This window comes from Mytilus californianus, unplaced genomic scaffold (genome assembly GCF_021869535.1).
Source record: "Mytilus californianus isolate M0D057914Y unplaced genomic scaffold, xbMytCali1.0.p SCAF_3, whole genome shotgun sequence".
Lineage (NCBI taxonomy): Eukaryota > Metazoa > Mollusca > Bivalvia > Mytilida > Mytilidae > Mytilus > Mytilus californianus.
In genome coordinates this window covers 4,563,905-4,586,097 of record NW_026262679.1, presented here as the reverse complement: position 1 = coordinate 4,586,097, position 22,193 = coordinate 4,563,905, and the positions used below count along the sequence as shown (strand labels likewise).

At 32.9% G+C, this 22,193-nt stretch overlaps 1 protein-coding gene across 1 annotated transcript; it reads right to left on the bottom strand.

Moving 5' to 3' along the window:
- Positions 1-2,893: 2,893 nt before the first annotated feature.
- On the bottom strand, positions 2,894-15,278 carry LOC127732910 (mesenchyme-specific cell surface glycoprotein-like). The gene is made up of 10 exons (XM_052242121.1): positions 15,056-15,278; positions 13,382-13,621; positions 11,790-11,979; positions 9,479-9,614; positions 8,880-8,994; positions 7,485-7,664; positions 5,260-5,331; positions 4,351-4,601; positions 3,835-4,058; positions 2,894-3,040 (listed from the first exon to the last, which is right to left on the bottom strand). The coding sequence occupies exons 1-10, from the start codon at positions 15,252-15,254 to the stop codon at positions 2,938-2,940; spliced, it is 1,710 nt and encodes a 569-aa protein (XP_052098081.1). The 5' UTR covers positions 15,255-15,278; the 3' UTR covers positions 2,894-2,937.
- Positions 15,279-22,193: the final 6,915 nt, after the last annotated feature.

The following is a 22,193-nucleotide window of genomic DNA, read 5'->3' as shown; positions in this document are numbered from 1 at the left end:
TGGATTTTGTGATTGCTTTCTTGATGAGTGGAGATAATGACAAGATAATGATAATCCAGAGATTAAAAAACTTTTCAAAATCATTTGCCGATGTAAGTAACAACTTATAAAACATCGTTTTACTCATTTTTTAAGAACCAGTGGAAATTGCAACTGACACTATAGCTGAGAAACACGAAATAGCTAACATAACTGAAAAGCAGGACCTTCCTTCAACCAGTATGACTGACAATGCTGTCAATTCCAACACAGAGAATGAAAATGAAGCTGCAACTAAACCCAACCACAGTAATGGTTTCGGTGGAATGAAGAAAGGGTTTCTTCTCTAAGTTTGGATATGGATTGAAGTACCCCGGTATAACATTCTTTAATTGGTATATAAACTATTTGCGTATATTTTTTGTAAAATTCTTCTCAAATATTCAGATGATAATATTGAACTGAATAGAGTAAATCTGTGAAGATATATTAAAAAGGTTTATGGAATAATATTTGTATTACTAGTAACAATAATTTAATGGACAGAAGCTGGAGAGTTTTTCTAAACGTATTTCTGAATTTCAAACGTTCAACAATAATGTAAATATAGAGAAGATACCAAGGTTTCTATATGTGAAAGCCTTTATGGTGAACAGACTTTTATCGTGATTTTTTTGGTGTACAGGCACCCCTTGTACTAGCTCCAGTAGAATGAAGCTACTTTATGCTTGAGCGTTTGCCAAGTTAATACACGGAACCAGTTTATCTAGCTTGAATAAAAGTGGAAACCAAATATGAATGTAACTTATCTGTAATTATTACAGCTTATATAAAAATGCTGGATTGTTATGTAATATTAGTTGACAGCAGGTGTATTTTTCTTAAATTTTGACGTTTACTTCGTTCTGCACAAGTACGCATGTTTTTACACGAATTTATGTGCATATATGCCTCAATGTAACTTCTCTGTCGTGTTTGCCAAAATGAAAGCAACATGATCGATCAAAAACGATTGATGGAAGTGATCCGAATGCATGTCAAACGACTGCACAGCTGCAGGCAGTTGTGTGAAAATGGTTTGGGTTTAACCGAAGACAAGGAAGTAGATTTGTTTTATTTATTAAAGATCCATTCCCTTACAAGTTATTTCAATCTAAGTTAAAACAACTGCATGCATGTACATTACCAAATATATAAAATTTCCAATAAAATGGCTACATATACACACACAAGATAATACATAGTTTATAAAAATAAGGAGATGTGGTGTGATTGCCAATTAGACAACTACTCACCAGAGGATGTAAACATCTATACGGCCTTCAACAATGAGCAAAGCTTATGCCGCATAGTATAAGCAATATAGATAAAAAGACATCCGACAGGACAAAATGTGAACAAACTTGAATCAAAAGACAAAAACCAAAGGTAAAATTTGTGTTAAAAACAAATTGCAAAATCAAATAAAGCAGACAGCAACCAACGACAACCAATGACATACAGGCTCCTGACTTGGGACATGCATATAAATGTGGCGGGTTAAACACGTTTGCGAGCGTTCAATCCTACCCTAACCTGAAACAGGTAGCGAACATATGAACAAACTATAAAAAATCGTAAGGCCTGCGTCTCGCCTGATATTGCTGTTGTCAGAGTAAGTAACTGCCAAAAACTAAGTACATCTAGCAATAATTTAATTTGGGATGTAACGCGTCTTCTGATTGGCTGACGTTGTTTTGTTTATCATAGACATAATTTTGTCATGTGACCGTGACGTCATCAACGTTTTTTCATGGTTTACTCCGGTTTAAAATGAAATTTAGAATTAAATTATAAGAAATGACTGTAATATTTTTTCTGTCTATTCGAAATAACATAAAAAAAATGTGGTGCACACTTTAAAATAACCCGCTACGCGGGTTATTCAGTGTGCACCACATTTTTTATGTTATTTCTTCATAGACAGAAAAAATATTACAGTCATTCCTTCAGTAATATATGAAAAATAAAGCGTTTTATGGTATTTCTTGATCTTGAAGGAGCTCCTGTCCAGGGTTCATAACATTTCATGAAGGTTTGACAAAGCTTTTGATGTCTTAAAATTGTAAAAGAAATAGTCACAAAAAAACACTTCCCCCAAAGTTTCTGAATCTAAATTAAAAAAACACTAAGTCCTTTTATCAGTAAAATGCGGTAAAATGAAAAACACTGTTTTCTGAATTTAGCGCTGGATACTGTCTTCTGATCATAAAAATGATTCTGACTATTTTTTTAAAAACTCCATGAAGGTTTGACTTGATATTTAAAAATATTTACCACAGACTGACCCTAAATGTTGACACCACCGACGCCTTCGGCTCTTTGTGGTCTGCTAAAATTCTACTTCATATGGCACCATGAAAAATGGACCACGTATGTGAAAATGTCTCATCTTCTAAAAGAGCCAATGAGTTGAAGAGTTAATGGTTTTTCCCTTCATATCAATTGAAAGGTGTAAAAAATTGAAGATAAAGTGAAATTCCATTTATTAAAAAGCCTCTGAATTATTATATGTATGATTTTGTCCATCGGGACATTTTATTGGACATGGGGAAAACTGACGATAATTGTTAATATTACAACCTTCCTTGAATAAATAGTGCTTATTGACCCAGATAATCAACACATATCTAGACAGACAAAGATATCAACAAGATGTGGTCAGTACGACAACTTGTTTAGACTCCGGACGATATATAGCTTGTCCTATTGTATAAGTGAAAACTATATATAGACCTCTAGATGTCTTTTGGAAAGAGTCGTGGGTTGCTATCTCATTGGTGTATACCCCACATCTCCTTTAAATAAATAATATATATATATATGTTGGAAATGATAAAGAACCCATTTTACACTTCAGTGGACATACAATCAGTTCCATACATTATTCTTTATTGAGAGTATAATAGTCGTTAGTTTTTATGAGGTTCGTTTGATTTCATACAGAGACACTGTACCAGATGCACTGCCCACAACGTATGCCATTGTCTTATTGGCTCTGTGTTCACTAGATTTTATGATGCTAAAACAGAAAAAAACAACAATTCAAATTCATTAGTATTCTATATTTACTACAAATTTTGCCAGTAAAAAGTCACAATTTTTGTAAAAAATAAATAAATTGGAAAACTCATTTTCAATATATTTTTTTGGCAAATAAAATATTCAAATCTAGAAGTTTTTGTCAGTGACATGTTCGTATATTGAAAATGCTCTTTTTTTAACAAATATACTAGAAATCAAGTGTTTCAAGCCATTGTTTTTGCTGTTTTTAATCAGTGTTCTCCCATTTCGTACTTAAAGTTGCCCGCGACAGTTCCCAGTAACCGCAAGTCTGGTTTAATTATGGTTTTATATGTTTACATGTGCATGAGATATGTGGTTTGTTCATGGCGTTGATTATGGGGTACTATGATGGGTCCAACGAATTGTTGGGCGTTCTAAAGAAGTCATAGATGGGATAGGATTTTTTCGTCTGGAATTAGATTGCTTACTTAAGTCACTATTCTGAAATTTCAATAAAAAAATATGTATTTAGATGTTAGCATCCACCATTTTTGTATACTCTAGACAAAAAATAGAAATGTAACAATAGTCAGAGCTTAAATATCTGAATCATTGAATGCATGTATCTTTTCACATTACCCTTTATCAAACAGACTCAAATGTCATTACTTATACAATTAGTGCTCTAATTTGGTAAATGTATATATACTATAACTTCAACAATTTAGATTTTGTTACACTAAATTTCCCAATTGATGATATTTGTTACAATAAATTACCCGGTTGATGATATTTGTTACAATAAATTACCCGATTGATGATATTTGAGCATCTCCAGCTTCATTCATTTCGTAAAGTTCTGACCAAACATAGTCTGTTAGACCAGCTCTGTGAGCACTCTCAAACTTTGGTATAGGGTAACCAGAAGTAGTGTTGACTGAATAAAGGAAAAGGACACCACTTGTCTCACTGCCTGTCAATAAGAAGGTATCTTCATTGTCTGTTACCACATCTAAGGCATTTAACTTTGGACCCTGCAATTAAAAAATAGTATATTTTACCCATTGTTTCTTGTTTCTATGGACAGTGACTTAATTCCCTCCATTTAAAAAGAAGTACTGGATGATTTCTTTTTTAGATACACGAGTTCGGTGCTATTTTTCCCGCATTTTAAGGTTAATTGAAAAACAACAGAAATTTGTACACGACGAAACAACTGCTTTTACAGCAGAGTTTACTGTTCCTATATCAACCATACAGTTATCACTGTTGTCATACGGGTAACTTTTCCAGTTAAATGGTAAGTGGACCAGTATGATTACTTACCATATCGTCAGAGGTTGTGTCTTTCAGGTTAGCGGGAGACTGGTATGTAATTGTAGATGGTATACAATCACTATTAAACACATCAGGGAATAACAGATCTGTCTTTTTCTCAATTTCGTCTTTAGAGTCATAAATTAATGAAAGTGAATCTGCATTCCAAATTGAAAATCCACGGCCACCAAAATGGGAAGCTCTGGAAAGTTTCTGTGTAAAAGGATTATATCCCTCTGTCTGGCTAACTTGTAATCTACCTACACACAAAAAAGTTTATATATAACTGGCCACCTGGGTGTTAGAGGCATTTTAATCATATGCATTACCTGAAAGAAAAATTGTTTATAAAATTTCTCTAATTCTGTGTGCATTTTAACCGTTTCTGACCAGTTTGATACGCTACTTGTTGATTGATTTTGTCTCATGTAATTTCCCGCCATATCTATTCGGAGCACTGTACTTTGTATTTTACTTTAAATCATTGGAGAAACAAATTCTACAAATTTACCCTGTTGATTACAATATTTATCCATTCTCGATAGTTAAAATCAAAAGTTCAAAAATTAAAAACTATCTGTGTGGTCGAATCTTTATATAAGAATCTATAGAAAACAACTAACCAGAAAATTCAATAAATAACCGTCTTGTTCATATCTTTGTCTGTCTAATGACGATGCCACACACACAGAAAAATATAAAGTCTTACGATTTGTGCAGCGAGTAAAGCAAAGTGTAGCAAAGTTACCGAACTCCAAGGCAAATTCAAAAAGAAGTCCATAAAAACTGACAAAATCAAAATAAAACGATGGTTTAAAAACCAAATCAAATTTTAGTTTCAGGTCTAACAATTAATTGATTGGATATTCTTGATTTAAAATATCATAGGATATGTTAACATTACATTAATAGTATTACCTGCTTTACTGTCAGCTGTAAGTTGGGCGATGAAAGTCTGATTGTTTATTGCGTTTTCGTCGAATTTTTTACCTGTCAACAAAAGATTAAATATTAGATATCAAATATTTTTCATGGAACTTGTATTATATTCTACCTTTTATTTCTTCTACTTCCGTGTTATCCATGTACTACACCTGTGGTATTCTGTCTTATAATTCATATACTACAGTGTCGTGTACACTGGTTCTTCGTGGAACCTGTGGTATTCTGTCCTAGAATTCATATATTACAGTGTCGTGTAGACTGGTTCTTCGTGGAACCTGTGGTATTCTGTCCTAGAATTCATATATTACAGTGTCGTGTAGACTGGTTCTTCGTGGAACCTGTGGTATTCTGTCTTAGAATTCATGTACTACAGTGTTGTGTAGACTGGTTCCTCGTGGAACCTGTGGTATTCTGTCCTAGAATTGATGTACTACAGTGTTGTGTAGACTGGTTCCTCATGGAACCTGTGGTATTCTGTCCTAAAATTCATGTACTACAGTGTTGTGTAGACTGGTTCTTCGTGGAACCTGTGGTATTCTGTCCTAGAATCCATGTACTACAGTGTTGTGTAGACTGGTTCCTCATGGAACCTGTGGTATTCTGTCCTAGAATTGATGTACTACAGTGTTGTGTAGACTGGTTCCTCATGGAACCTGTGGTATTCTGTCCTAGAATTCATGTACTACAGTGTTGTGTAGACTGGTTCTTCGTGGAACCTGTGGTATTATGTCCTAGAATTGATGTACTACAGTGTTGTGTAGACTGGTTCCTCATGGAACCTGTGGTATTCTGTCCTAGAATTCATGTACTACAGTGTTGTGTAGACTGGTTCTTCGTGGAACCTGTGGTATTATGTCCTAGAATTGATGTACTACAGTGTTGTGTAGACTGGTTCCTCATGGAACCTGTGGTATTCTGTCCTAGAATTCATGTACTACAGTGTTGTGTAGACTGGTTCTTCGTGGAACCTGTGGTATTATGTCCTAGAATTGATGTACTACAGTGTCGTGTTAAACGATTCCTTGTGGAACCTGTGGAACATGTGGTATTCTGTCCTAGAATTCATGTACTACAGTGTCTTTAAGAAACTTTGTTTTTTGTTTCTGCACTTACAATATCAATAAAGATTATTATTGACAAAATATCTTTACTTATAAATATAAGCTTTATGAACTAACAAAATGTACAAGAATGCTGTTTTTCTGAAGAGGGAATATAGCCATTTTGAAATTAGAATTTTTTATAATAGATCATTTTATAAATCCACGCCCCCTTGCAAAACAGTTAATACGTCCTGTCAGATTAGTGTAAATTGAATTTTAGAAGCCACGCATGTGGTTAACGGAAGTCTTGATCGATATTAGTTTTATCTGTTATTGTCTTACTCAAAAAGTCAGGCATTGTATAGACTTAGCTTTCAACTGTCACGATTCAACTTGATCAAATAAAACGTATAATAACGCAGAATTACAAAAAGGAGAGTACAAATCTATAGTTGGCTCTGCGTCAGAAGGAAGCGCCCGAGTAGTGCAACATTTTTTCCTGCAGACTGTCACCTGTATGCTAACACATTGAAATTTCACTCACTCAGTACATCATATGTTCGTTAAAAAATTCGAATTCGACTGCGTGAAATAAATTGATCGACTTCCAGCTAGCATTATAACTATATGCCTGATTTATGTGAACAAAATTTAAGCAATACATGATGGCAGGCGGCAACTAACGACAACCACTGGACTGCTACTGACATTGGACAGGCACATTAATTTACAGAACTATAGTTCACATATGAATAAACCAGATGTTTTCCAAGACTAAAATTCAATCAGCACGCATACAACGGCTTTAGTTTTTAGAGTAAAGACGTCATTAACAACCCGAGAAAAGCATCACCTTGTGCATTGCCAAAATATAAGTATTGACAGGATTTAGGAAAAAAAAGTGTTTATAACTGTATAACCATACATATTCTAATAGTTGACTTGTGTTAATTTATCAAAAACAAAATCAATGTTAGTTGTTTGTTAGTTAAGTATGCATAGTTTCTATTGCATGATATATTCATTACTTGTGAACACAATTATATTAGTCATTTCAGAATGTGTTTGCATGACTACATGAATTTCAAACGAGTTTTTGGGTATGATTTTTAATCTTTACTCATTGGATTATCAACATTTTATTTAAACTTATACCTCTGGTTAACAAATCTGCTCTCTTGTGGTCACTCCAATCAAAACCATGCTTTGACCTAGTGTATGTAATATAATGGCCTTCATCAGCAGTTATTAAATAGTTTGTCTTTCCAACTGTTAGTATCTTTGTATTATCTGGTTGTTTAATACTAAATAATGGAAATTTGCTTAAATGTGCACCTGAAAAAAGTAGACAATTTTATTCTTTACTTGTATGTATTCATTTTTGATTGTTTTGGTAATCTTCAGAATAATTTGAATTAAGTGTATTTCGGTTGATAATTACCACCGATAACAATAGGTGTATATGTAGTTGTTGAAATATTAATTCTCTAGAACGTCTTTCATTGCAGTTCATTTAATTCTAACAGTAGATGTATGGTGGGAGATATTCATCATAAATGAGAAGATGTGGTTTGATTGAAAATGAGAAAACTGTCCATAAAAGACCAAAGGACAAGTCCTTTAGTAAACATGCAGCTAAAAGGTTGCCATATGGGTATCAAAGATGAGCAAAACACATACCGTATGGTAAGCTGTAAAAGGTCCATGCATGAAGAAGTAGAAGCAATATTTAAAAAAAACTGACGGCCTGATTTGGTAAATTATAACATAAAACGTAGAACAATTTGACAGATGGCAACCAACGACATCCACTGGACTACAGATTCTTTCCTTAAGACAGACACGTACATAAAGTTGCTGGGTTAAACATGTTTGTGAGCAACTTACCCTCCCCAAACCCTTAGATAGTGCTGTAACCATGTATAAAATCCAATAAATCATACCGTTACACATTTTGTCATCCGGGGCATTTTATAGCTTACTATATGATATGGGTTTTTGATCTTTGTTCAAAGCTGTACGGTGACCTGTTGTTGTTTACACCATTGTCTTTTTGATCTCTGACGGATAGTTGTCTCATTAACAATCATACCACATCTCCTTGTTTTTATATAAACAGTGCGACATTAGAACAAACCATGTATGTCTGATACCTTCTCTGAAGTGCCGTAAGAATGTTCTTCTAATGTTAAAAAAAAATACGTATTTTGCAACGTTAGTACTATCAGACTTTCATAGTACGCAACGGTATGACTTTTGCTTCGCATCAAAATTTCATTTTTACCTGCCTCCGTTGTAGGCAATATGATCTCCAGATTTAGACTAGGTAACTTTTTAATCCAGCGTCCAACCCAGTAATCAATCATCATATCTAGAACCAGTATAACTTTTAATCTTTTGCCTATTTTCTACTTGTTCTAAGTCATTATATGTTAATTACGAGTATTTAACATCTCAACAGACTTCTACCACCAAGAAAAAGCCCTACATATACATAATTACTGACTAAAACGAACATTTCTCCTAGACCCTCATAACTATTTATCTTACCACCATCTCTATCACTAGGATCCAATCCTTCGTTCCGCCATTCTTTTCTAGGTATAGCTGTTATAGATTTCATTTCAAATGTTTTAAGATCGAGTTTTGCTATGGCATTGTTTTTCTGTAAAGACACAAAGTTTCTTTTTACTTTTAAATATTTATCTAAGTCACCGTCACTCGACTCGTATTTTCAGTTGATTGCGTTATAGATGCTTTCAACAACTCGGCAACACCAATCCGGATAAGACACACACATGGGAGAAGATAAAAAGCGGGCAATAAAAAGTATCGTATTCTTCTTTGATAAAATACTGACTGTGACAATATTACTATCATTTTCCAACCTTCATTATGAAGCAGCAAACGTGACAATTGGATGCCTATTACCGACAGTTCAAGTGTCCTCCACTTTTAACAACAGTATGTATTTGTTCTTCTTTTCCAAAATAAATATCTGATGATTAAAAAAAAAATTCTGCAGATTTCATTCTGTATATATTATAATGGCGTCATTTGAAATGTATTAATTTTTTATGTGGTACATACAGATAAATAGGAACAAAAGAATGTAAGTACTAGATGTAATATAAGTATACTATGAGTACCTGAAGGATGATATAGGCTACTCTCCCATCAGGAGAAACAACGATATATTCAGGCTCTGCGTCCTGAGTAAAAGTTGGTGGAGTACTTGGCCAAATATTAGGTGGAATATAATATGAAGGTCTTCGCAGATTATATCTAAAATATACATATTTAACTTTTATTATACATCATTATATTTTTATATATTAATCATATAATCATATTTCCCGTACTTTTTCATACGTATTTTTTGACGTCATTGACTATTCGTGTTGCTTGAACTTTGCGCATGGGAACGTAAAACTACAGAAATAATCTGTGTGTGTCTGTCGTTATTTAAAATCGAAAATTTAAAAAGAAAAAGAAAATGTACGCGACTTTATATTGATAGAAGTTCGACAGAACAAATGTATGTTATGGGTCTGTCGTCGTCTTCATAATCTGTAATTGCTTTGGTGTACAGTAATACATTTTAGTTAGCGGTAAATATATGAATGGAAATTTTACACAAGGATTTATTGTTGTGATAACAGTAAATACAATATTTACAAATACCACACGGGCTAAATAAAAACCTTTATAGTTCATCAACTGCATGTTACGGAAGCGTATTAGGGCCATCCTTTTTTGTTATTTTTTTTCAAATTGTCGACTTTAATCTTGGAATTATCAACTTTGATCTTGGAATCTCCAACTTTAATCTGTGAATTATCAACATTAAAATCTAGGAATTATCAACATTAATCTTGGAATCATCAACTTTAATCTTGGAATTTCCAACTTTAATCTTGAAATTATCAAACATTAATCTTGGAATTATCAACTTTAATCTTGGAATTATCAACATTAATCATGGAATTATCAACTTTAATCTTGGAATTATCAACATTAAACTTGGAAATTCCAACTTTAATCTTCCGACCCTCATTAGTCCGACACTGATTCTTTCCGACTTTTATTAATCGAGTGATTATCTGAATTGAGAACATCGTGACTTTTGGCTCACTGGACTTTCGCCTCTGCCAAACAGTGCAATTCAGTTTGATGTGCTTTACTTTACTTTTTGTTGGTGATTGCTATTGTAAACACCGATGCACATCCGCCTATTCAGCAATATAATATGATAAATGCATGTACTGCATACATAATTACAAATGGATATTTAAATTTTGACATTAGCACCGGTGGGGAAAAGGGGGGGGGGATCTTCGAAATTTTTTGGTAGGGGTGGGCCATTTTTGCCTTAAAAAATGTACCCTTTTTTATATAACATTTACTAATATTTGGTACCTATATTTATATTTAAGTATTTATATATATATACAAAGAATGACCTTTACTTATATATAATATTTCAATTTTAAAATGCATAGATTCAGGGACTTTATAAAGTCCCTGACTGATTCAAATACCACTGAGTCAATTGGCCATTAATATAAGATTTTCAATAACATATTTATATAAGATATGTAGAACATATCCAAAAATAATATAAAGTTATAAAAGAACAATCATGCATACCAATATAGAATGTCAGTAAAAAGTAGTGTCGTATATATAAAATCTCGCAAAATTATGACCCGTATATTTGGTATATCCACGTATACCCATTAATATGAAGTAACACCCCCTTTCATGGATATAAGGCTACGTGAAGCTATACAAGACTTTAGGTACACGTCTATTTTGCTTTTACATTTACAAAAAATTTAGCCGCAAAAATAATTATAAGTAGATTAAGTATAGTATTACGGAGAAACACAATAAACTATGGGCTAGAACTAAAATATCAGTCTTTTCCAAGATCACAGTTGATAATTCCAAGATTAAAGTTGGAATTTCCAAGTTTAATGTTGATAACTCCATGATTAAAGTTGATAATTCTAAGATTAAAGTTGGAAATTCCAAGATCAAAGTTGATAATTCCAAGATTAAAGTCGACAATTTGAAAAAAATAAATAAAAAAGGATGGCCCTAATACGCTTCCGTAGCATGTATATATGTGACTAGTTTGTTTTTACCGCGAGGTGTATGTAGATTTTTTTAGAAAGTTTTTTTGTACGGTATAATAAACACTTAATGACTGGTTATGAGGGTAATAGCAAGTTTGTTGTCCTTCGATACTAACTATTGCCCTCGGCTTCGCATCGAGCAATAATTGGTATCTCAGGGACAACAAACTTTAAGGGTAAAATATCACGAGATTCTTGGGTCGTGAGAGAAAATTAACCATTATGATGATGTTTGATTTGTTTGTGCCCAGTATGAAGTTGCAATGTAAAAAGTACCCACTTTTCACCAATGTATGTAATTTTTAATATATTTTCTTACTGTCCTTCTCCTTTTGAAAAATCAACTGTTTGTTCTGAAGGGTTTCCATATCTCTCTCTCTGTATTATAGTTACTGTTCCTGGTGGATCTGAAAACTGATTGGCTATATTCAAACCAACTTGTCCTTCATTGGCCACGAGAATTTGTGTGCAAGTTGGATTGAAAGTTATCATATCTGGATGAGGACCCACTGAAAATACATATTTTCTCAACTGTCAAAGTGAAATATGAGATATAATGTTATACTTTGGTTTGTGTTTGTTTGTTTGATTTGTTTTGATTTTTTTACCTGGTAGTGTTAATGCAGTCAATTGTAAAAAGAATAGACCTTTTAAAAAAATCATCGATCCACAATCCAAACTGTACTTTAATCAATGGGAACCGATACATTTTTATATTGTATTGTCATTTTTGAGGTTTTGAGATATGTTGTGCATCGAGAAAAATTCTTTAAAAAATCGTAAAGTAAAACTTAAGTCATTGTTCTTGTTTTCGAGAAAAATCAAGTCCAGAATTGGGAATATTGTAACTTGCTTAAAATTTTTTTCACCTTTGATTATCTAAACAAGTATATTTAGTTATACATTGGCCATATTGTTTTTTAAAGTATGTTTGCGAAAAATGTACAAACTTGTCAACAGTATTGTTTCATTTCGAATGTTGAGTGAAGTTTCGTAGTACATGCCAAAATAACACTGAATTTACCGACCTTTATTGAACAGTTTTACAAATTTCTTGTATTGCCATTTTTGCAATATTTTTATATGATTCGGTTTTCGTTGTGATTTTAGAAAATACATAAAAAAAACATGAGTTTCCGTGCTCAATTTCGAAAAAAAACTTTCAAAATTGTTCCTCAAAGTGTGTTTCCCCAATTGTCACCTCATATTTTAAGGAAAAAATTACTTTTTAACGTTCGGAAAAGTTTAACCCCCGCTAAATTCTACATCCAGAGCGAACTAACATTCTCATTGACTAAAAACCAATATTTTGTCATTTGTTGGCCACCCTACCCTTAGTACCCCTTTACTGTTTCATACACAACGTCTGTAAGATTAAATGTTGGAAATGTTATCCTTATTTTGGGCCACTTTTTGTATCCTAACACCCTACTGTACATTTGTAGTGGATTCAGAATCCGTATCAGATGGAATAAAAGCATAAAAACCATTTTTGGGCCGCAAACTTTGTAACCCTTTTTTCAGAACTTTAAAGTATACTTACAAATAACGGACAATCACTAGATATAAAACATGGAAATTTATATACTTGTAACCAAAAGGGAAAGATGAGTCAATGTTACAAGGTAGTTTTTCAGATTCTGAAATTGTGTTCCATACGTGAGACACAACGTAAAACCTTAGGTGCATAAACATATAGTGTGCAATCATTCTATTAATGAAAAAAATCTTTTATAGCTGACTATGCGGTATGGGCTTTACTCATTGTTGAAGGCTGTACGGTGACTTATAATTGTTAATTTCTGTGTCATTTGGTCTCTTGTGGAGAGTTGTCTCATTGGCAATCATATCACGACATTTTATTTTTTATATATATCAAAACCTTATATCAAAGTGCTTATATAGATATACCTGGAAGTTTGCCGTCATATTGAAGTTGTGATTCTGCTCTGGTTAGTGTATGGAAGAAGTAAACATGTCCCTCATACACATCCTTTATAGGTGAAGACAAAACAACAGCAACTTCTGTTCCACATACAGCAACATCTCGGGGTTTACCGTCAGCACTCTTGGAGAAAGTGTGAGTTGCTGCTATACGAGGCGATTCGGGATTTGATACGTCAATTACGTGCATTAGACCGGAATCTTCACCTATTAAAATAGATATTAACGTAATTTAAAAAAAGTTTATTTGCATCTATTATTCATTTTATTAAATATACTAGTATATTTGTCAATTTTAATTCACTCGCTTACTCGTCGGAGAGGATAACGAAATGACAGATCTATATTTTAATTAGATTGGTATATGATAATATGTCCACAACTAGCTGTCGCTCTCTGGTATATAAAAATATGTCCACAACTAGCTGTCGCTTTCTATGTATATAATAATATGTCCACAACTAGCTGTCGCTTTCTATGTATATAATAATATGTCCACAACTAGCTGTCGCTTTCTATGTATATAATAATATGTCCACAACTAGCTGTCGCTTTCTATGTATATAATAATATGCCCACAACTAGCTATCGCTCTCTATGTATATAATAATATGTCCACAACTAGCTGTCGCTCTCTATGTATATAATAATATGTCCACAACTAGCTGTCGCTCTCTATGTATATAATAATATGTCCACAACTAGCTGTCGCTTTCTATGTATATCTATGTATATAATAATATGTACACAACTAGCTGTCGCTCTCTATGTATATAATAATATGTCCACAACTAGCTATCGATCTCTATGTATATAATAATATGTCCACAACTAGCTGTCGCTTTCTATGTCACATGTATGTATATAATAATATGTCCACAACTAGCTGTCGCTTTCTATGTATGTAATACTAGTAATATGTTCACAACTAGCTGTCGCTTTCTATGTATATAATAATATGTCCACAACTAGCTGTCGCTTTCTATGTATATCTATGTATAATAATATGTCCACAACTAGCTGTCGCTTTCTATGTATATGATAATATGTCCACAACTAGCTGTCGCTCTCTATGTATATCTTAAAGCTTTTTCTTGTTTTACACACAATTCAATGCAATGATCGATAATATTGAATATTTTTCTTTTTTTTTTTTTAATAGAAGAGGTTTTGGGTTTATGTCTCGTTGGCGTATTCCCCGCATCTCATTTTATTCATGTCTACAATAGTTTGCACCTGTCCTATAAGTCAGGAACCTGGTGTTCAGTAGTTGTCGTTTGTTGATGTGGTTCATAAGTGTTTCTCGTTTTTTATATAGATTAGACCGTTGGTTTTCCCGTTTGAATGGTTTTACACTAGTGATTTTGGGGGCCCTTTATAGCTTGTTGTTCGGTGTGACCCAAGGCTCCGTGTTGAAGACCGTACTTTGACCTATATTGGTTTACTTTTATAAATTTTGACTTAGATGGAGAGTTGTCTCATTGGCACTCATACCACATCTTCTTATATCTATATTGTAAAATATCATTTTATTGAATCAATGAAGTGGATGCCAATGCACATTTTCTTTTTAGTTCTTATCCATGTTTCAGTATACATCACAACTATACATGCATTTTTTTTTTAAATAGCCCAACTTACCAACAACATATAACATTTCATTTGTTGGATCATAGGCTGCTTCCTCAGCAGTACCCGCAAACATTTTAAAGGTTTCCGTTGGAGATATGGTTGCTGGAAGTTTTGTATATGATAAAGATTTCAGATAAAATCCCGCAAAAGATCCACTGCAGCAACAAAGAAGTAAAACAATACCGACGACGGATTTCGTTGTTGCCATCCCTGGATAAATGAGTAAATAAATACATACAATGTAAGAAGACATCTTTTCGTAATAAATTTTGTGAAAAGGTAGATTTTTTCGTTACAAGGTATTGTGATCTGTTGTTGTATTGGTTATACTCGTATATTGGAATGCTTTCGAGCTGTTTTTGCCATGTTTTGATACTTAAATTAATAACCGAAAACGGCATTAAGAGATACCGTGGTTATCAAATCTTTTGGTGAATTAATCAAAACTGTCCTAAAAAGGTTAAGTAATGACCTAGATATATTTATTGAATGCTGGATGATAGAATTCTATCAAGTCAAATAAGTTTTATTTAAAGTCGACAAGTTAAATAACAATACAACATAAGCTCTGAGCGAGCTTTTGAACCGACATACATAATAAATTAAAGACATTCATGTTATATACAGTCCATGCAAACGCAATATGACAACACAAGACATACAATAGTTTACATATACACAATTGTCACACAAAAAGCAGTATTCTAGCATAAAGAATTAAGTTAAGTAATCACAGAATGTGCAACTAAAACTAAAATTGTGGAAAATATTCGATGCACATTCAAAAATTAAGTTTATAAGGGATGTGGTTATTTTCATTAGTGCCGCTGATACATCAAGAGGAATGATGATTCCATTCTCAATTCCATTAACGAGAAAGAAATCATTCATAGGTTTTTCACTTTATTATGTTTTAAATAAAATGTGATGTCCTTGGAAAATTTATAATGCTTATGAACACTACGGGACTAATATTTTCAAAAAATATATTAGTTATTTATATTCCCATTATTTTTTTTTTTTTATTTTTTTTTTAAATTTTAAATTTTAAACATATTTTATTAATAATCACCTGTTACATCAACCCTAAGTTGCCCAGGGAAGCAACAATGGGGGCCCCGATTTTTACAGGTTCATTTGTCGGGGAAAAAGCAAATGAGAAAAAAAAAACTCACATTATTAATAATTAACATCTATCTTTATAAATATCATCTATCTTTGTACAAATAACATGAAGTATAATCTATCTATATATTTTTAATATCACACCAAATATAATCGTTTGAATAAAGTATTCATTCTATAAAGATTTTTTTCTCTCAAAAGAGCTAACTGTATTTATTAGGCAGTTTCAATTTTATAGCACTTCACTCCGTTCTATATTCCCATTATTTGACTTTTGCATACATTCAGTTGTCTTCTTGAGTTTAACTGGACGTTAAGCAATTTTAAAATTTTAAGTAAAGTTATATTTTAATAAAATATCGGAAATATTTTTTTCTCCTCTGGCTGTGTGGTTTGAACACGTGATCTATCTGATATTGACCAGTTGATTCGTCTCACCGCTGAGCCAAAGGGAGACTTAGGGATATTATTGAAGTCAGCTGCTCATGCAGGAAGTAAGAAAATATATAACTGAGAAGAACATCTCGTACGAAATAAGTGTTGAGCTGATACATTAAATTCCTTGACAAATAGAGAAGGAGATAATACTTTAGTTACAAGTATAAACGTAAACTACATTGTATACAGTTATCTTTAAGCTTGGCCAGAACGGGAAAGTGTTAAACTTGAATTGCACTTTTCTAGACATGGACACGATTTTGAGCTTGTAATATTGTATATATACCACATCACCTTTTATTCATTAATATGTATATGTATAGTAAGTCTTATCCTAAAATGGCATGCCAATACACGTGATTTAACGACAACCTTAAATTCCTATCAAGATATCATATCAAATTGATGCATGCTAACAAATAATGACTAAATTATCTCAATATCTAAAGAACAGCTGATTTTGTCACTATCTATTCAGTACATTTGCACTTAACTAATGACTTTCAGAGGTCAACTTTACGTAATTTCAGTCAAAATCATAGTAATCAATATTTTATTTTACGGAGGTCACTCGTTTATCTCGTATTCTGTTTTAACGAACGTCAGTGGCTTAGTCCGTTTATAGACTTAGTGTCCAAATAATTGCATCCGTACATTATAGTCTCTTCATTATATTAAACTTCTACCACTCAAAATGTTCCGAATTTGTAGGAAGTGGCATGAAACCCAATCGGAACGACACGAATGGACCCGCTGGCAAATAAAAGCTTGCAGCCATCTTTAGGCGTGGAAATTTGAGAATGAAATTCTGTATAACTGTTATTTTCACGAACATTTCAAAGTCCAAATCCCGTAATTTCGACAAAAATCAACAGAGCGGAACCAAACGTAAACTCAATCTGTTACTCATCATAGTAAACTCACATTACTCAAATTCAGTTCAATATGTGAAGGGGTTTAGAAAATAAGTCCGTATAACTGTTGTTTCCACGACATTTTCAAAGTCCAAAGCCCATAATTTCGGCAAAAATCAACACAGCGGAACAAAACGCAAACTCAATCTGTTATTCATCATAGTAAACTCACATTACTCAAACTCAGTTTAATATGTGAAGGGGGTTAGAAAATAAGTCCGTATAACTGTTGTTTCCACGACATTTTCAAAGTCCAAGGCCGCGTAATTTCGTAAAAAAAAACAGCAGAGCGGATCCAAACGTAAAGTCGATCTGTAAGTCATCATAGTAGACACTCAAACGAAAATTCAGCTCAATATGTGAAGGCGTCTCGAAAAAAAATAACTGTTCGTTGCGGAATGACGGAATGACCGGTAAAACTATAAAAATGCCTTTACCAAACAATTGGTTGTATTGTGTCATATTTTTATGTATTTTTTTTTATCGAGAATTTTGTGTTGATGGTAGACCTTTGATAGTTTCTGTTACATTTATTCACAACTGTATTGTTTATTCGGGTCGATTTAGAGCTTTACATGTTATAAACACCTACATCTTTTGTGTCACGGCTCCCTATATGTCTTTTGTTATTTGTGTAGTTGGGTTGCTGTGTCATTGACGTTCGGTTATGGCATGAATATAAATAAGAAGATGTGGTATGAGTGCCGATGAGACAACTCTCCATCCAAATCACTATGTGTAAAAAGTAAACAATTATAGGTCAAAGTACCAACACCGAAAAGCAAGCTATAAAGGGCCCCAAAAAGACTAGTGTAAAACAATTCAAACAGGAAAACCAACGGTCTAATCTATATAAAAAACGAGAAACGAGAAACACTTAAGAACCACATCAACAAACGACAACCACTGAAACAGGTTCCTGACTTAGGACAGGTGCATAAAAATGCAGCGGGTTTAAACGTTTTAACAGGCGCCAATACAGATATAGTTTTCATTGAAATTTGCTGTAAAAAAAATTTGGAAATCATTTTAAGTTGAGGAATATATCTCCGTTATGCAAAGCTCTTATTCCTTGTCCGGATTTGGCTATACGTTAGGTCCTTTTTGGTTTGGTCAGCTCCTCAACGTTTGTTCAAATTTTAGATTTTCAAATATTTTTTGCCTCGAGCATCACTGAAGAGACATTAATTGTTGAAATGCGCATCTGGTGCAGTTAAATTGGTACCGTTTGTTATTACCCCAAATTTCCCTTTTTTCATGCAAAGTAGTCCATTATTCGTACATCTCAGTTTGTGGAAATAGGTCAAATTTCTAGACCCCTGTTTAAATTTTTTTATGTAAAATACATGCCATAACGTAATTTTAAATCCATTAAATTAGCATAAAATATTTTTGAACAAAATTTAGAATAAAAAAGAATACGTCATTGCACACAAGAGCTTTTGTGGTTGCTATCGGAAAAGATCGCGGACGAACAAACAGATGAACACTGTTACATAATGTCCGACTAAATCTCGGCTGTTTGCGAGAATTGTCACATTAGGTGCGTCAGTCCAATATAAAGCAGTTTTCAATGAAAACAAACATTGAAATAGATAAATTCCTGTTCTGTAGAATATCAGATCTTAAAAATGAAAACTAAAAACTACCCCACGTGATCTACCCTAGAGTTCGGCCAAGAACACAAAACTGTCGGTGTGATTCTAATATCAGAGTACCTAGAAACATAAGCTGACTACGTTTGATGTTAGTTGACCTTGCATTAAAGTCAGCTGTTTATGTTGTACTTAAGTCAAATTGTTATAAATTCTTTACCTGGTTCCATCCCTGTGGACAATCAAACAGTAACTATCGAAGTGAAATACCCAAAAGATAAGACACGAAGTCATGGTTATCACTAGAATTATAAAGGTCAAATCGGTGAAAAGTTAATTAGACATGGATAATATTTTAGAAGGCATTTTCCTTGCTCTGAATGTAGACCAAACTAGACAATCGCAGAGAACGGTATCGAAATACACCTTATTTTGTCAATCTTTGGCATTTCCATTTGACTAGATTCAGTCTGTTTATCTCCAATCAACACCACTTTGTTATATGGTAATTGAAACAAGCGCTGGATTTAATGTTGATATCAGACTTATTGGAAAAGAATGAATACTGCTTTGATGCTGCTATGTCTTATACTTATAGCTCCGTATATGGTTGTTAGAAAACAATATCGATCCACAGAACAGGTTTAACAATAGTAAATAGCTATAACAGACGTGTTGTTCATATAGACGCTGCAATAATGCTATGTGGGGGTCCTACATGTACACTCTATGCGAGGGCACAAAGCTATATAAAATATGCCAATGTATGCATTTTTTTAGAAACGCTTCAAAGTGTTTTTTTTTCTATTGCGACCTCACAAATCCGTAACTATACATATTTTGAACTTTAAATTATCTTTTACAACTTTTATCTCTAAACAAGTAGAAATATAAAATCCCAGTTAGCATTTCAGTGAAAACTTTGGTCAAATGAGACCCTTATCACAAATTGTCCTATTATTATGACAGACCGGTTCAAGAATGGCAATGGTCAATCATTTATGAAACAGTTTGTATCATGACCCATTTCAATATGACGTCGATAGTGAACACATGATTTACATATAAGTTGCCTTTTTTATTCTACAGTTAATGATACATAAAAGGAAGATGATAATAAAAAAGTCGAAGAACGATAGATAACACCATGGTAACAAAAAAAATCAAAGCGCGAAAGCGCTGTAAAGGCAGTTAATTACAGGTTGTGTGTATTTTTAGTCCAGTTATATCATTATCTTGCATAGTACAGTGTACTTATCAGAGGTGGCTTTCAGTATTTAAGATTTAGAGTTCTTTAATGATATTGAACAAGTTTTATGAATGTCATATTCTGAGCACTATATGAAGGCGATTGTTCTCACTTGTTTATGAACTAGTGCATTATGTCCAGTTTGTACCTTTTTTCTCTATGTTTATAGTCAAATTAGTTATCAAAGGTACCAGGATTATAATTTAATACGCCAGACGCGCGTTTCGTCTACATAAGACTCATCAGTGACGCTCAGATCAAAATAGTTATAAAGCCAAACAAGTACAAAGTTGAAGAGCATTGCGGACCCAAAATTCCAAAAAGTTGTGCCAAATACGGCTAAGGTAATCTATTCCTTGGATAAGAAAATCCTTAGTTTTTCGAAAAATTCAAAGTTTTGTAACAGGAAGTTTATATAAAATGACCATATAATTGATATTCAAATACTGTTTAAAATAGTAAGGCATTTTCTTTTTAGTAATAAGTAAATGTTATCAACTGTATTTTATTCAACTCTGCAAATGTGGTTTGTTACTTTTAAGTATGGATGATAGTTGTTTCATTGGCAATCATAACACATCTCCTTATTTATATAATGATCTATATTCAACGACCTCAGGTACAAAAAAAATGTATGTAATTAAACTGTGATGGGAAACCTTTGACTTCTTTCTTTTATATAAACTTTTGATTTGGTACCATAGAACTATGTAGAATAAATGTACATTGCAACATGTCAACTCTTTCAATGACAATACTTTTTTAGAAACTATAACTCCAAGCAAAATTATATTTCCAAGTTTCAAGTAATTTATGAATGAAAAAAGGAGTTCTTAATTAAGAAATAAACTGATTCGCTGAGCTCAGCTGGATACACCCGCAGAGGTCCAACCTTGAACAGTTGGGGCAAAAATGGACACAATATTCAAGCTTGATACAGGTCTGAATTTGGATTGTAATTAAATATTTGACATATTATAGTTTCTGAATAAATGTAGTCAAAGAACTTGAAAAAGGTTATATGAATTGAATTTATATTCAATTAAAGATTTCTTGCTGTTGTGCAATAAACTGTGCTGTTGCGCAATACTTAATAAATCTGTTGCCAGACTATAAACAAATAAAGTTCAATTTCTTCTCAATGTCATATTTGAAATTTATGAAAATCTATAGGGAGATTACATCAATAGCTATAAATAATTCACCAAAGTTTCATGCGAACTGCTTAAAGCATTTTTGAGTTGTTGTCCAACAACAGTGCACACGCTGAAATGTCTCGCCTTCTTTACTAATCACTGATATTATGTTGATAGTCCTTAATATAAAGCTTTATTACAACTGTCACATAAACTTAACATTAACCAAGAAAACTAAACATTGACCAATGAACCATGAAAATGAGGTCAAGGTCAGATGAACCATGCCAGGCAGGCATGTACAGCTAACAATTCTTCCATACAACAAATATAGTTGACCTATTGCTTATAGTTTAAAAAAAACAGACCAAAACACAAAAACTTAACAGAGCAATGAACTGTGAAAATGAGGGCAAGGTCAAATAAAACCTGCACGACTGACATAAAGATCATAAAATATTTCCATACACCAAATATAGTTGACCTATTGCATATAGTATTAGAAAAAAAAACCAAAACTCAAAATCTTAACTTTGACCACTGAACCATGAAAATGAGGTCAAGGTCAAATGACACCTGCCAGCTAGACGTGTACATCTTACAATCATTCCATACACCAAATATAGTAGACCTATTGCATACAGTATAAGAAAAACAGACCAAAACACAAAAACTTAACTATAACCACTG